We start from the raw sequence: 18,020 nt of genomic DNA, 5'->3' as shown, positions 1-18,020 counted from the left end.
GTCCATACGTTTAAACAGACTTTTCTTAACGACCCACGAACAAAAATGTACTATTAATACCATCCACATACCAGTGTTGAAAATCAGTGATGTAAAATCTAGAGATGGTGAAGACCTGGTGGTGATGGGTCTGATCCATTTCTTAGCGAGTGCCTGTTACAGTAAAGAGGAGTAAAAGGGGTGCGAGCGGCGTGTGCGCGCAAAGAGAAAGAAGGCGCGCTCCCGGTTGCTCAGGTTCAGTGAGAGCGCAGCAATCAGTTGAATCTCCAACCTACTAAATAATATTGTATGTTTTTTTTCCCGGAATATGTTTCTTCTCTGTATTTAACATTTGATTGGAGTATATAAAGGTTGATCTGGAGGCGCCATGGATAATCGAGGATGTACTGAACTGAAGGAAAACTTAAAGGATTTCTGTGGTGATAAGTGAGTGTATTCAGGTGTAGGCGTTTTACAGCTCATCGTCACGAAGAAATTCAACTCCGATTTTACATCGACAAAAATCCACCGGTTTGGTTTCCTTACCCTACGGAATATGGATTTTTATTGAGGCTTATATTAATACCTGGTTTGGATATGGATACGGTAAAAGAACGAGTTTTAGCCCCCGGTAAGGCGGGACTGAAGAATGTGGCGGGGAAGACACTGGCTCATATGCAGAGGTAAGTTCCACCTTTACCCTAATATAATATATGCATTTTATTCTTGTACATGTGTATTAGCCTTGATTTATGTAAGATTTTAAAACAAACTTGTCATTATATAAATGATTTATCAAATTTTTTAATATGTTTTCCACCAAACATAATAATAATTCGTTATCATATGCATTATTTGTAAGATTTTTCGTTTGCAAAAGTAATACGGCCATTCTGTTAAACAATTTAAGGCGGACTGCTATATGCCACTGGAGATGAATGAATTCCCATGAGGATCGCTCTTCTGCTCGTGTCTACCTTAAATAATTAATGTACCCAAGACACGAGCTGAGAATTTATGACATATTTAATGAAATAATTAACATATAACGTTAATAATAGTTATTATAATAATGAAGCAGCGTTATTTATTAGCTTACTTGCATCAAATATAATGCTTATTTAGTGTATTTTAGTTATGTCATAATTGCATTGTGCAAACTAGTATTTTCGTAGTTTTTTCGAATGAATGTGCAGTATTAGTATCACTGCGGTGTATTTAAAAAAATTAATAAAATACATGAATCTAAAATAAATCAATGCCATTTTTGGTCCGCATTTAATTAATATTTTCAACACGTTTTTGTAATTGCTTTCATCATATAGACAGAGGCATCATGCTGCTTTTTTGACTGATGAAAAGACACCATGTTTTCTTTATGGTAGGCTATCTTGAGTAACATTCTATTATGACCAAGCAGATAGCTAGAAATCTAACAGAGAATCAGCTATTTTCTTCATCAGATAACTAATTATTATGCCCACACAAATTCCATGATTCCATTGTATTTCGTTCCCTAAATCATAATAATTAAATAAATATATTATAGGAATTCACAATTCAGAAAATAGATGCTGCAATGCGGCGCAAATATTTGCAAGAACACGACCCCACATTAGTCGTTAATATGTGGCATTTAAAGAATCGTAAATTATTGCCCCTTTATGGATCATAAGCAAATCCAGGGATCCTGAGATATGCTCTGATCGTGGTATAAGAAAGTAAATGTGTGGTTTTCCAGGCTTTTGGAAAGGAAGCAGAAAACAGGTGAGGTGATCGAGTTGACAGAAGATGGGCGTCCTAAAGAGATCAAAGAGAAGAAAGCACCTCTGTGTGACTGCTCGTGTTTCGGCTTACCCCGCCGCTACATCATTGCCATCATGAGCGGCCTCGGTTTCTGCATCTCCTTTGGGATCCGCTGTAACCTGGGGGTCGCCATCGTGGGCATGGTCAACAACAGTACCATACACCGGGGTGGCAAGATAATCATCAAAGAGGTGCGCCCGTGACTCCACCCAGAATTTATACCCCGCCCACATTCAGTATCGGCCTCCTTTATTAAATATTGTAATTGAAATTGCTGAAAATTCTGCTTTATTAGCTCTCAAAGAATAAAATTCCAGGAATCGCATCTTTTCGTGTTAATGGTGCTTTTTAATTAAACATTTCTAACATGTAACCGTTTTTTCACTAAGAAAGCAAAGTTTAACTGGGATCCAGAGACGGTCGGGATGATCCATGGCTCCTTCTTCTGGGGTTACATTGTGACACAAATCCCAGGAGGATATATCTGCTCCAGACTGGCAGCCAACAGGTGATCCTCCAATTATTCTATATTGAATAATAAATAGTTTGTGTATTATGTGAATAAAAAGGCACAAAGGTGCCTTTGCCTTTCTATTGTGATTTTGGATAGTGTAATCTGACATTCTATTACAAACACTGAACTGTTTTCTAGTGGCATGGCTTCAGGCTCTGCCATCATCAGGGGTTGAACCAGTGGCCCAGTTTTAACATTAGATCTGTACTAAACACTATCAGATATATACACGTACAATAGGTATCTCTTTCTTAAAGTAGTATTGTAGCTTAAAGCAATTTATAGAAGCTATAGACCATAAAATTATAAATGATAGATCTGTATTAATAAATTTTTTATATAGATCTATAAATATTTTTATATCGATTTTTTCACACATTTTTTCAATTCTAACACGCAACATTCAGCATAATCAACGCAATATACAAATGGAACTTAAACATCTGTATTATAATTAAGCAGTCTCTGCTCTCATGTCAGAATTTTATCCTGTTTCTTTAAGAAATTAGATAGAACCACAAAAAATGACAACTGTCTATTTCTATAAATGAATGAAATCATGTAAAAAAAATGTTCAAAAACTGTAAATAAGGTACAGAGTGACTTAAAAGCTTAGGGCCAATCATATGCCATCATATGCTATTGTAGGACAGAACACTAAATTAATAAATATTATTTTAGAAAGACATTTATAAAAGACAAACACTTTTCAATAAGTACCGTTGGCAGGGTCTCGTAAAATGGGACAACAGATCCTTTAATTTTGTAAAATTCGTCCTATACTAAAGCAGTCTATAAGATTACATTCTCGAAAAATATGGATCCATAAATGAATATGAAAAGAGCTGGTCTTAAATCTACCTCTCCTATAATGAATAATTAAAAATATGTAAAACTAAAACTCTTATTAACCAAACACAAAGATTATATACGTTATTTAAAATTAAATTGCATTATCTTTGATAATTTGTTCATTGATAATACAATTTTTTATTAATTTTATTTAGTACTTGAAACGTGTTCTCAAAAAGCCGTTTTGAAATGTTTATTGAACCACACACAGAAAAACACAGGAATGTCTATTTCAATTATGTGTTCAGGATTCTTGTATTTTGTTACTGTCCAACACTGCATAATGATATACATTTATTTCTAAATAAATTACTCATATATTAAATACATTTATATGTTATCTTATATTATTTTATTATATTTTGATGCAAATATGATAAAAATCAAACAACATTTTATTTAGTTATTATTTTTTCTTTACAATTTGGAGGGGGTTAGGAGGTGTGCGTATGCTTAGTATAGACGAGCGCGGGGGGGTTCAGTCCGGGCGCGTGCTTCTGTGTTAATGAGCTCTCGAGGGAGAAGCGCGTGCTTCTCGATTGTAATCGATGCACATGGCAACCAAGAACAGTAATGTGGGAATGTTACACGCTCATTGCAACGTTCTCTACAAACGAAGACACAATTCATTCTTAATGCTACATAAGCAAAATAAATACAGGTATAATACATCATACAATATAATAATAATAACAACAATAACAATATAATAATAATAACAACAATAACAATAACAATATAATAATAATAATAATAATAATTATTATTATTATTACTACTACTACAACTACTACTACTGCAACGTTCCAAATATATACTAATACAGAATATTACATAAACATTGTACCTTTTGGAGGCAAGGATCTAATCCTCCTCCTAATAATCTCCTCAGAACCCATGTTGCGATGTGGCACCCACTATTATCAACTGTGTCATCAATCATTAGATGTATTTATTTTGTTGATTATATAATTAGACAGAATATATATATATATATATATATATATATATATATATATATATATATATATATATATATATATACATATACTGTATATACATACATTGTTGGGCAGCCTAGACTCATCAGTGCCAGAGGACATTAAGGCTATGACATCTGGTACCAATCAACAGGAGGGCTACTGTGGCTCAAATTGCAGATAATAAATTACTTGAGATAAGGTGAATGTGTCACAACACACAGTGCATCAAACTCAGCAAGGTTATCAATGTATGTCATATGGGGAAGGGGCAGAATCATCCTGTTGTACTGTGCAGTCAATTAAATACTGCTTAATTACATTACATCATTACAAGACAACGAATTTTGACATTATTAAACAAAATGCCTGTTTCAGTGTAAACACAAACTATATTTGATCTTAAATATGTTAAGACACCAACACAAATTTGTTGAGTATACTTTAATATGTTTTACATTTTTTTGTCAAATTTATAAGAACAAGAAATAAAAAAATTCTGCCTTGAGTCATGAATTGTCAAGGTGATGTGATGAACAAATGCTTTGTTCTATGTGATCATGTAGGTTTGATTTTCTTTCATTTTTAGGGTGTTTGGAGCAGCTATCCTGCTGACGTCAACCCTCAACATGTTCATTCCTTCAGCGGCACGTGCGCATTATGGTTGTGTCATATTTGTGAGGATATTACAAGGCCTGGTGGAGGTAGGCAGTACATAATTAAGTGAACATTACTTATCCCATTATTTTAGACATTCAGATGTATTATATGTGAGTACTAAAACTAAAATATGTATGCTACATCCTGCGAAGGGTTACCGAAAACCCTATATTTGAACATTTGTAAACCTGTGGTCTTAAACTCTGCCTCTAAAATGAGGGCAAACAGAGACACCACGAGCAGGTAGAGAGAGAGTGGGAGAGTGAGAGAGTCAATAATAAAATATAAGAATCCAAACAAAAGCCTGAGAGCCACAGAGAGAGCAACAACAGCTGTTGCTCTTTCACCAACCACAAGAAGGTCATCTAGCTATACATCCTTTGTCCTGTACAACAGAAATGACAACAGTAGGATGAGCTCGCTTTGTACATGAGTGTACATTGGAGTTTTCAGTAACCACTGCAGCTTGTGTTCTGTGTGTATCGACCGATTAAAGCAAATTAAACACTGGCCCGGGTAAAACTGCTGCCTTTGCTAGTCCAAGCAATTTGTGTCCATCAGCAACTGATTGTCTGCAAATTAGTGACTAATGAAGATTTAATGAAACATTAGGTAAAACAGACAGTCTACTTGAATTTGCACTGGAAATCGATATATTAACATAGTGGGAAGAGTGTTACCTGACCTACTCTTACCAAGAATGTAAATGATTTTGCAATCAATAATGTTTTAATGAAATGTAAATACAATTGAGAAGATTGAAAAGATACTGTTGCAGGACAAAGTGTGCAAACACTTACAATTTCTTATCAAATGTAGTCTGATCTTCATCCATCATTCTATCACTGGGCGCAAAGCAGTAACATGCTCCAGACAGGATAGCAATTCATTGCTAGGCTTTGGCAGCCCCATGTCCCCAAAACATAGCCAATCATGTCTGTATGTAGACACCAGACAGGCAGACAGAACCTTTTGTAATTTAAACCTTGGTTCTCAGCAGTAGTGGGCTAGTGTAATTTATGATGGTGCCATCTGAGCTTCAGAATATAAATCACTGTATTTAATAACTGGTAATACCTCTTGTAGCAGCAAAAATTAATGAGAAGGAACTGTAGACCATTCTAAGATTTTTTTCATTATAAGCACTGCTCAGTTCCTGCCAGTTTCTCATTTGGTTGAAATTTTGGACTTTAGTCATTACAAAGTACCATTCATTTGTATAATCAGTCTTTTATTAAGTGTGAAATGAGATGCTACCTTGATGCACTCCTGTAAATTGTATTACAATTAGTCCAAAGATTGGACTAATGTTCAGACAATGATGCTTTTTCCACAATGCTTTAGCAGCTGGGACAAGGTTCTGGTGTTAGTGCTGTGCCTTTTTACACCAAGTATTATGATTTTACTGTGTTTTTTCACAGCACATTGTCCCACAAGCATTTTAGTACATTCAACCTTAGGTTATGCAAAAATGTTTTCTTCTTTTGTAGCGTACTTTTATAAACACCATTTTGTTCACTTTCTATTTTTAGTGTCCACATGGACAAGTTTGCCTCTTCCTAAGAGAGTAGAAGAGGTAGAAACAGTACTAAATGTACTTAATTTGCAAACTGTTTGTCTTACTGTGAACAGATGAACACCAGGATTTAATTATTCAGCTTTATAATTATTCAGAACTCTACAATTCTTTGTTTTTACATCAACCAGCAACCAAACCTTGAAAAATATTATAAGCCTATAGGTTTGCATAATATTGTAATGATTAATTACTGTTCTGCAAAAACATAAATTGGTTTCTTAATAATTTAGACATCTTGTGTTTTCCAGCATTATCACTTACAAAAGATCAGACAATTTTTACATAAAGAATGACAAAACACAAGTGATTACAACTGTCATTTAAATTTTAATTTTTATGTAATGAAAATTTCATTTTTATGTAATGAAATGAATTCAGGGAGTGACCTATCCAGCCTGCCACGGTATCTGGAGCAAGTGGGCTCCACCACTAGAGAGAAGTCGCTTGGCAACCACCTCTTTCTGTGGTAAATATGAAATTATTTATTTTATGTGCGTCATCACAGCACATCACAGTAACTTACACAAGGCACTGAGACTGTTGTTCTGTATAAACTAATTTTTAGGTTCCTACGCTGGAGCTGTAGTAGCCATGCCTCTGGCTGGGATCCTTGTGCAGTATTCAGGCTGGTCCTCTGTCTTCTATATTTATGGTAATCCAATAAGACCACAGCTGTGGTTTAAGCAGAACAACAAATTAGGCTATATGCTGTCAAATGTGATGTTATGTGCTGTACTGCATGGTCAAATATATATGGACACCTGAACACTACCTTTAAAATAGAGGCCCTCATTTACAACATTTAGTCTTTTTTACTACATTTTAGAACATGACTGTTGCAACAACCACACTGTTGTATCTGCAGGGCAGTTTTAGCAGAGTAAATGTTGTAACATACTTGGTTTTAGTAACTAAGCTTTTCACATTACAATCCTGCTGCTTATCTTTAGACTCTGCATAACTGTATGGCTAATTTGAAAGGGGCTAAAAACTGACCAAGTAATTACAAGGGGTGTCCACATACTTTTGGCCATGAAGTACATATTGTATCTGACCTTCCTCTGCCTCATTTATTAGGGAGTTTTGGTATTGTTTGGTACATGTTTTGGATCCTGGTGTCTTATGAGAGCCCAGCGGAGCACCCCACTATTACAGAGGAGGAGCGACTTTACATAGAGGAGAGCATTGGAGAAGGAACAAAACTGCTTGGCGCAGCTGAGGTGATACTTCTGTTTCCTAGAAAACATCACTGTGTTCTACACTGTCCGAACTTTAGCAATAAACAGGCTAAAAATAACCGGGGCACTGCAGCCAGGTAATTCCCAATAGAACAAAGAGCAATAGATCTGTGAATGCATTATTTGGCATATTTATTATGTGCCACAGTAATATGCTGAACTGCTCCAGATTTATTTATAGAAAGCAATGACCTTTAATGTAGAAAATTGTGCATAATTTTGCAGAAATTTAAGACACCTTGGAGGAAGTTCTTCACCTCTATGCCTGTCTATGCAATCATTGTGGCCAACTTCTGCAGGAGCTGGACCTTCTACCTCCTGCTCATTAGCCAGCCTGCATACTTTGAAGAGGTCTTTGGTTTTGAGATCAGTAAAGTGAGTTAAATTCATACTACTTATTATGATAAAGAAATAAAATTATAATGCTTGATTTTGCAAAATTGTGTTTACTGAGAATGTTGTTGAATGATAGTTAGGAAGTCTGGGTCTCTATTTTTGCAGTTTTGGTTTGTTGTGCTGGCAGTGTCTCAAAATATCAAGTCATGGGGACAAAACTGTTTTCATATCAATATGGTTTAAATTTGTAAGTAAACTAGATACCTTGTACCTTTAGGTGATGTGCATTGCTGGTTAATGTTTACTTGTATAATTGTATAATCCACAAATAAACCTTCACATTACACAAACAGTGTCAGCAACAGCCAGAATTAACGTAGGTGGCACAGCAGGCAGAACTTCATAAAGTTAGTAATAACAAAGCCCACCTATTTTGAGAAAGGATATGACTGGTCAATTTTACTCTCGTTTCAAATTGATTTTTCTTTGAATTACCAACCACCAACCACCAACATTCCTTCCAGCAAAAGCAGAGGTGGCAAAATACTAATAGGGAGACAAACAAAGGGGTTTCATATATTGTATTATAGGATTTGTGTTTGCTTATTAATTTTAAAATATCTTTTAAATAGTCCCTTGTTCCTTCTCAGTTAAGAGGTCCATGACAGCTCCAGTCTAATGCTATTGTTTTTTGCTATTATCTATTGTAACTGTCACCTTAAATAACCTTTGCTGTTATTATGTCCCATGTTACATATGGATGTATGATTTATGGTTTTAAAGAGTAAAACATGATCAAAACTGACATATGTATTGATTTCTGGTGCCCAGACAGAGCAAATGCTATGAATCTGTAAACATGTAAGCACTGAATAGATTGTGCCAGTCATAACAGTCTTTGAGCTATTGCCTAGCTTAAAGGATTGAAGTCAAATGTAGAGCTGTGGTGATTTGTCTATGCTGTGATTACTTTCAAACATCTGAATCAAAATATCTAACATTTGTTTTATGTAAAATGCTATGTGTAAGTTATGCCCTATTGTTTTTAGTTTAACATGGAATACTTATGGTCTATGAGAGAATAAACTAAAATAGACTGTTTTATTGTCACAGTTTCCAGTGTGTACTTGACCAGATTTGGTTTGCTAAAGTATAATGAATAGGGATATTTAAAGCTCTTTCCTTTGTCAAGGATATACCAGTATAGCCCATTCTAACAGCAGTATAGTGGCTCTCAATGACAATGGTACCTTTATTAGGACACTTGTTGGCATTCAGATTTGGTCTAACTATTAGAAATAAAAACATCTGTCTATTAGATATGCTAATCTGTTTGTGTGTGCTCAGGTCGGTATGGTGTCTGCTCTGCCTCATCTGGTCATGACCATCATAGTGCCAATAGGAGGCCAGCTTGCTGACCATCTGCGCAGCAAAAATATTCTGTCTACCACTACTGTCAGAAAGATTATGAACTGTGGAGGTAAGATGACCTCCACGTATATAATTATGAATATATGTTTTGTATTTTTAATAAGTATATTCTGTTTAGTTTCCCATGGGAAATGTTTGCTTGACCCTTTCTGGTTCTATTCTAGGGTTTGGGATGGAGGCCACACTTTTATTGGTAGTTGGTTTCTCCCACAGTAAAGGTGTAGCCATCTCATTTTTGGTGCTAGCGGTGGGTTTCAGTGGATTTGCAATATCAGGCAAGTCAATCTTCAAACTGCTTTCTATGTGACATTTAATTACTCCTTTATCCTTAAATAGCATCATGATCATTTATGACTGTTTTTTTGTCTTCTTTTAAAGGTTTTAATGTAAACCACCTGGACATTGCACCCAGGTATGCCAGCATTCTGATGGGCATTTCAAATGGGGTTGGAACATTGTCTGGTATGGTCTGCCCTCTTATTGTGGGTGCCATGACAAAGAACAAGGTAAAGAAACAAACACTGTCATTTCTAATACTAATTTTGACCTAAGTGCATATTTTATTATTATACTATATATCATACTTCTTCAACTCATGGTTTATACAGCACTTATATCACTGTGTTCATAATTTACCTCTCTTCTTTTATTATTAGACACGAGAAGAATGGCAGAACGTGTTCCTGATTGCCTCCATGGTCCATTACGGTGGTGTAGTATTCTATGGCATCTTTGCATCAGGTGAAAAGCAGCCGTGGGCTGACCCAGAGGAGACCAGTGAGGAGAAGTGTGGTTTTATTGATGAAGATGAGCTTGCTGAAGAGACTGGTGACATCACACTCAGTCATGCTCCACTTGCAGCTCAGGGAGCATTTGGGGCCCCCCCAAAAACATACGGAGCCACTACTCAGGTGAATGGGGGATGGGCAGAAGGATGGGAGAAAAAAGAAGAGTATATTCAGGATGGAGCTGAGCAGGTTTATCCTCAGCATAGAAATGGATACTCATAGAACAAAAGGGCTGCTTGTATTTAGAAAAAAGGTCACACAGTCATTGTTTATGGTGACTCATCAAAAAAAAAAAAACTTATCTGCATACAATCAAAGTATCTACAGGGAAGATAAGTGTGGCTCAGACTAACACATTTAGAAAATAAGGCTGTAGGTAGATATAAAGCTGATTATGTATAAGAATACTGTATAATCATAGCTAGAAAAGTATTTATGGACCAATAAAACAAAAATATTTATTACATTCAAATGCATTTTAATTAAACATTCCATTTATTCAGTACTTGAAAATAGCTTAGACATTAGTGCAAATCAGTTATAAAAAATAAATATTAAAAGAGGATTTTATTTATAGAAAAGTATAAGAATGTTTTCATAGTACTGTATACTGTAACCTATTAAATATTTTGTTAACAATGAGCGAACATATACTGGTCAATAATAGATGATTAAGTACACATTCTTGACCCATGTTTGACATTAGGTTTTATAGTCTACAAGAGACATCTATATTTATAATGCTGTAATAACTCAATCAGAGATGTGGAGTGTGGGCTTCATTTACTCTTGCTGTATCAAGTTGAGTACAAGGGTCTGCAGAGGCAAATCTTTAAGGGAAAAATTAAAACAAGCTACATTTGATTTACAACAACAAAATTGAAGAAATTAAACGTGAACTGGGGAGGATCAACAATATTTTGTTGTTTTTAGAAAACACCACAAAGCACACATCTCTGGTACATACTTGTTTTTATTTTTAAAACTAGAAGTACTATACGAAAGAACTTTGTGGATATACAATTACTGACAGTAAGCCATCTATTGCTCTGACTACTCCATCTACACCATTAGTTATTCAAAAGGGGCCTAATAGGACCCTCACTGATCAGTTGTTATTTGATGGTGGACCATTCTCATCTCTGCGATTACAGTGTTGTACATTTATACAGTGTAACAGATGCAGCAGTGTTGTTGGGAATTTTAAACACATTAATGCTAATACTAGGAGGAGAACAGCACTCCAACCAAAATATAAGACCAGAAGTGTTCTTTGACCCAAAAGTGTCTAAAGATGAAAGACTAGAGAAAGATTAACACACACTTTGAATGAAAAAGACAATAGCTATAATCTTTAACCGTACACCTACAATGAGTGCTGTCAGGAAGTGTCATCCTACTATAGAGGTATGTACATTTAAATAGTACTTACAAATACCAACAACACTGCTGCACCTAAAACACCCATACCAAAGTAACACACACTACCATGTCAATTCAATGTGGCCATTTCAGTGTTGTAAATGGTCCACAATCCTAACATCATCTGGTCAGTGGGAATCCTATGAGGTCTCTTTCAACTGATAAATAGGTAACATTTACATTTGCATTTAGCAGACGCTTTTATCCAAAGCACTTACAGTATACAGTCTAAGCAATTGAGAGTTAAGGGCCTTGCTCAAGGGCCCAACAGTGGCAACTTGGCAGTGGTGGGGTTTGAACTAGCAACCTTCTGTTTACTAGTCCAGTATGGTCAGTAGTCCAGCAGGAAAAGCCTAGTGGTCAAGATAACAAAGGTAACGAAGTGTACCTGAGCAACAGATTGGCCATGTTTATTTTTTAGGGTATATATCCAAACCTTTGCACTCAAGTGTATACATATTTACATATGTAGCAATATGTTACATGGAATAATGTAAAATGAGAAAGCTATAAATCCACAGAATAGATACAAATACTAAATATTGTAATTTTAAATAGTTTTGTTTTCTTGGTACACTTTATTGAAGGTCAGCTTAATTTTGTTATGTAACATTAATGCTAGACGGAGGGGGGGGGGGGGGGGGGTGTAGAGAGCATCAGTAGTTTACATAACAGTCATCTTGTGCCATTTTGACAGAAGCACTTTTGTTAGGAAACATTAGGTTGCCTAGATATGTTATGCAAAACTAAGATATTTTAATTTGCACTGTGGGTCAGTGTTAATAAATGTGATACTGATTAATATCATGTTAATATTATTCTAAAATGAATCTAAATGAATGCAATTTTAAAAAACAAATAAATAATGTAATAGCACAAATCAACTAAACAAAAACAAAAACACATTTATAAACAATCAAATCATAAAAGCATACATTGTTGCAAAAAAAGTAGTTGCCCCATTCTGATTGCCCCTGTTAATGCCAGAGAATTAATTAAATAGAATAAATCAGTTACAGATCACTATGTAAAGACACAAACATTTAGTAAAACCATAATGTTATTCATGACTATTTATATATAAATAGATAGATGGATAGATAGATAGATAGATAGATAGATAGATAGATAGATAGATAGATAGATAGATAGATAGATAGATAGATAGATAGATAGATAGATAGATAGATAGACTGTATTAGATAACATTATGCTTTTACTACAAAGATTGTTTTTAACAATAACAGAGGCACTAAGAAAGGAGGCAGTTTATTTTTCACCTCACTGTATATCCAGTTAGAAGAGTCCTGAACATTGATTTGCATTTGTTACCTATTAAACAAAAGATCATTCCACAGCACTTCTTCTTTATAAATGTACCACAAGTATAATGTGTTGTTGTCATGTATTGAATTGCTATTACAATGCAGACTTTACATAACATGTAGCCTATTCAGCCAATCAAAAACTGATCCGCCATATTTTCAAGTGCTTTGAATGCACTGACAAGTATTTCTTCAATAAGTGATTTCATCGTCTGTGTTTAGATTGATCTGCTGTTTCTGTGAGATTCTTGTGAAGTTGGGTTGGTGATCTGTTTGCTAATTGTTATTCAGAGGCCATATTTTTCATAGACAGCACCATATCAGGGAGCTGTCCATTTATAAAGTATATTTAGATGTCAGACAGTGCATGCTATATATGTTGTCTCACATGAATGTCTGGAAAACACCAGAGTTGGTGTGGAATGTTTGCAAAATTTTCGATAACGTTGAGCTTTTGGTCTAACATGTTTACTAGATATGTTTCCCAGCATAGGTCTAAAATTACATTTCAAAAGCTAAAATGCTTCATGAGAAACTCAAAATGGTGCAATGCAATAACTTAATTGTACTCGTAACCATTGTAGTACATTCACTGTTGTGATTCTTATTCGTGTCGTGATCTCAGAGTGATGTGAGTGAGTTAAAAGTCATGTGGAAATGTAAATGAATGGCTTAAATTTGGTCTCCTACTTTTAAAGGAGAAATACATTTCTGCGACATTTTCTAAGAAGCTGTTGCCGTTTTTGGAAAAATGAGCCATGGTTTTATCCTTCTATAGGCTAAATAGCACAATGTAATAATTAGTAAAAGCTCTACATGCTATATTAGGGTTTTGTTAAAACAATAAATATATAGTATTATTTAGCAAAGACCAAAACAGTGTGTAAATATACACAGATCTATATTACAAAACTCTTTATGGTTGCTTACTGAAAGGTAAATATAATGATCTTTTATTGTTGTGTGAGTTCTGATTGAAAAGTGTTATACTGTAATGTATAAATATGGCTTTAATTTTGTATAAAAAATGACCAAAACATTTATTCCATTCTATTTATTTTCAAGGACCAAATATAAGCCTATTTTGTAGTTGACATTGTTTATGGTTGTAATGGTTTCGCATGTATTAGTCATTAAAATTTGACAGTTTTGATTTGAAAATCCTGTAGTGTTTCTAATGTTTGAATTCCATATAGATTGTACATTGTGGGTTTTCATTTATTTATTTATTATGTATTAGCATTTTAACGTCATGTTTTACACTTTGGTTACATTCATGACAGAAAAAGTAGTTACTCGTTACACAAGATTCATCAGTTCACAAGATTTAATGTCAAACACAGTCATGGACAATTTCGTATCTCCAGTTCACCTCACTTGCATGTCTTTGGACTGTGGTTGGAAACCGGAGCACCCGGAGGAAACATACACAGACACGGGGAGACCATGCAAACTCCACACAGAAACCCAGACCGCCCCACCTGGGGATTGAACCAAGGACCTTCTTGCTGTGTGGCGACAGTGCTACCCACTGAGCCACCGTGCCGCCCTGGGTATTCATTAAGTCTAATTCTTTTCAGCATTCTCTTAAATGCTTTTTCTATTTTAACACTTTGTAGACAGGCCAGACTCAATGAATCCCACCAAGTCAGACTGGGGTTATCGACCCCTGTTTAACACAGAAAAAGACAAATTACTGCCAGCAAATTAGATTTAAACAATTTAACAATCAATAACCTTTAAGCACTTAGCACCTTTAAGCAAGAAAGTGCTAAGTAGTCTTCAGTGTGATACAAAACTTGTATATAGGTGTTCATTTTTAATTGCTGCTCATTAGGAATTTTGGTCCTGAAATCTGTAAAGTAGCTCTGAGACAATATCTATTGTAAAAACATTATACAAATCAATTTGACTTGACCTTGACTAAATAGCATATATATAGATAAAGGATATGCTTCATTTATACTTCACTTTTCTGAGCATGGAATATTTTGAATTTTTCTTTAACTCATTACACAATTTTAGTGATTTTAGTGACTACTTTATGATTTTACTTAAGGCTTTTTTATTAGACAGATAATTAGGCAAAAAAACAATGATGCAAGGGAATGTCATAGATAACCCCCACAATGTAATCAACATTAAAAATTATAACTTAAAATGTTGTTATATAAAAAAAGTCCTAATAATAATTTATTATAACATTCCCATTTTAAATTATCAACAGGTGAAGAATGCCAATTTTAATTTTTTCAAATGCAAGTAATTTTTAATCTTTATAAATGTGTACAAGTGTTATTTATTTGCAATCTTGAGTTTGTCAGTGACAATGTTTTTCGGTACATGGAGGGAGATGTTAGCTAGTGTGCTAGTGGGTTGTGTCGCCTGAACCTATTGGTTTGAATGGCCTGAGGCTAAATGTGTTAGTTTAGTAAGCTACCACTATGGCAGCAGGCGGGGACAACCAATGACATAATCGGTATCTAAGTAGTGCTAAATGATCTGCCTTCTAAAGTTTGATGTCAGAATCCTCTTTACTTAGGCAGCTGACTATGTAGGCAGTAGGCAGCAAGGCAGCTCAATAGGTTTTCAGACACACCCACTGTTAGGGCAATCAATAAATAATATCTTAATCTGCCTGCCTGAAAATGAATGCATTTGTACAGTATTTTGCATTTGTATTTTATGTACAGTGATAATGATCAAGACTTTTTGACTAAGTTTTTTTCTCCTAAAGACCTTGAGAACCTTCTTAGGATCCATGTCATCATGGACTACTTGAAGCACCAGGGGATTTGAGATGAAAATCTGGCTCCCTAAGCCAAGAAGCTAAAACTAGGTTGTGATTGTCAATTGTGGATCCTTCAGCGGGACAATGTTCAAATCTATGCAATATATGAAGGATCTTCAAAAAGTTTCCACACTTATATTTTGGTTGGAAACGGTGAGGGTAGGAAGAGTAGTAACTTTTTGAAAAACCCTTGTAAGTTATTAACCACAATTTTTGTCATCTTAGTCTGTTAAACTTATTTTAATATTTTCAAAGGTTTATCCATTTGCTCACACTCTTTATTTATGTTTTATGTGTTTTTATAACATGACCACCTTGAGTTTGCATGGTTGCCGGCATGGGAGCAAATACACAGATTCTCCTTAAACTGCACCTCAAAAGCATTCTCTGTGCCTAATCTAACATTACTCACTATATCTGGAAGCATCTATATTTCCTGACACCCCGTGAGTCTGTTTGTTTATCTGCTAGTCTGTCTCACATGCAGGCTGACTACATGCCTGTTCTCCCACTGACTTTCTTGTGAGTGTTATGTTGCTCTGGTTGCTGGGGGCCCAGCTGGTAAATAATAACAGCATTCTTTATTCCTGTGTGTAGCTGTCGCAGGATCCAGTCATGAGTCCTTGAGTTTTATCCTGTGGGGGCGTGGCAGCTTTCTTGTATTTTGCCACAGTCGTTTGGTGGGTTGCCCTGTTCGGTTCTCTGGCAAATATTTGTTTGATTGTAACTCACAGGTAGATCATGTAGCTGCACATGGATGTTCCTTCTTCTGTGATGCTGTGCCTGTGTTCATTTATTCAGTTATTGTTTTCCGTTTTAAATATGTGGCTTTTCAGTTACAGTATTGTTCTGTCTTAAGTAAGCCTCCTGCAACTGAGCTCAATTCTTTAACATCACATGTGTGCTTCTTTTGTGAGGTGCTTACCACACTGTGGCAGTTTTTATGTTGGCGGTTTTACATTTCCTTAATATCTCACCAATTAGTTATTAAATACTTATGGATAATTCATAATAGCTAACATTATTGTATATCCATTACATTATAGTATATCACACAGCGGTCACTGATTCAGAAGTCTTGAGAGCTGTCGTGCATCCTCCGAGACATTTACAGCTTTCCAATTCTTTACGAGCTGTAGCATACAATAATAGGAAAGGGAGGTTCTACATGCTTTTAGGATTGCACTTCTCAGCCACTTTCAATGACATGACCTCAGAAACCTAGAATTGGTTGGTTTAGCAAGATTGATAGGACCAACAAAATTGCTGTTTCTGTCACCAAGACAGCAGAGACAATCAGTTCCCCGCTTCAAGCCTTAAACATGTATAGCATAGGCTGGGACTTAAATTTGCAAGGCAATGGCTATATGGTAAATGCTTATTTGATTGTCACTTGCGAGCACAGGTTTTTTGGAACCTTTATATCATCACTTCAGTCAATTCAACTGATAAACTTGCTCACTCTAGCTATGCAAGTACGATTTCACCGTCGGTTCACCGTCGGTTCACTGTCTCACTGTCGGTTGCATCATTATATGCTCTGTGATATATTTACCAGTAGCTGGTACATACATCACAGTGTATCAATATACTACAGTACAATATTAAATAGTAAACATTAGGATGGCTGTTAACTCTGATGACTGTTAAAAGATTTTAAAGAAACTACTCCCTTTTTTAATATATTAAATATCAGGTTGACTCAAGAAACCACTATTTATTAGAAATGTATTTCAATAAAGGCATATTAAAATAATGTAGAAGAACTGAAAATCTATTAAAATGAAATCATATTAAATATAACAAAATCTTACTAACTAAAAAATCATGTCAACTGTCAGTGATAAACAAACTATTTAATTTCTTGAGTTGGTTTGAGTTGTATTAAATAGACCTGCAGTTATAGACTGCACATCAAGTCTACAAGGCAGGCTGACACACAGTAATGACCTGAGCTGCCTTTCACTTGTGCATGTGTTGATGTGACAGCACACACAATTTTGTCACCAGCCAACCTGAACATGTTTTCCCACAGCTAACCAACCCCACCAGTCACGCTAATTACCCTGGTGATATATCCCCCCAGCTGATGCTGCCACTGGGTGATCTTTTACAATAAACCACTTCATGAGCTGTTGTTTCCAGCAATACAGTAGGGCTAAGACGACAACTTGTTTATGTTGAGGTTGCCTTAATGACTTATTAAATAGGATGTTTCATTGTTTGGCTCCATTGTGTGTGTGTGTGTGTGTGTGTGTACTGGAACAGATGAGTTTGTGCAGGCCTTTGGGGACAGGTGTTATGGGGTATGCACAGATC

General features: G+C 35.3%; 1 protein-coding gene across 2 annotated transcripts; it reads left to right on the top strand.

Annotated features, from left to right (window-relative positions):
* Window positions 1-560: 560 nt before the first annotated feature.
* Window positions 561-10,530, top strand: slc17a6a (solute carrier family 17 member 6a). Of its 2 annotated transcripts, XM_063001963.1 has the most exons (12): window positions 561-662; window positions 1,721-1,976; window positions 2,175-2,293; window positions 4,721-4,835; window positions 6,749-6,836; window positions 6,936-7,022; window positions 7,448-7,590; window positions 7,834-7,983; window positions 9,292-9,424; window positions 9,540-9,650; window positions 9,754-9,881; window positions 10,032-10,530. In XM_063001963.1, exons 1-12 carry the CDS (start codon window positions 577-579, stop codon window positions 10,383-10,385), a joined length of 1,770 nt encoding a protein of 589 aa, XP_062858033.1. In that variant the 5' UTR covers window positions 561-576; the 3' UTR covers window positions 10,386-10,530. The 2 variants fall into 2 exon arrangements, with proteins under 2 accessions (XP_062858033.1, XP_062858042.1); XM_063001972.1 differs by lacking the exon at window positions 7,834-7,983.
* Window positions 10,531-18,020: the final 7,490 nt, after the last annotated feature.

The sequence above is a fragment of the Trichomycterus rosablanca genome, chromosome 1, assembly GCF_030014385.1.
Source record: "Trichomycterus rosablanca isolate fTriRos1 chromosome 1, fTriRos1.hap1, whole genome shotgun sequence".
Lineage (NCBI taxonomy): Eukaryota > Metazoa > Chordata > Actinopteri > Siluriformes > Trichomycteridae > Trichomycterus > Trichomycterus rosablanca.
The sequence above is the reverse complement of the archived record's forward strand: the minus strand, read 5'-3'. Positions and strand labels throughout refer to the sequence as shown.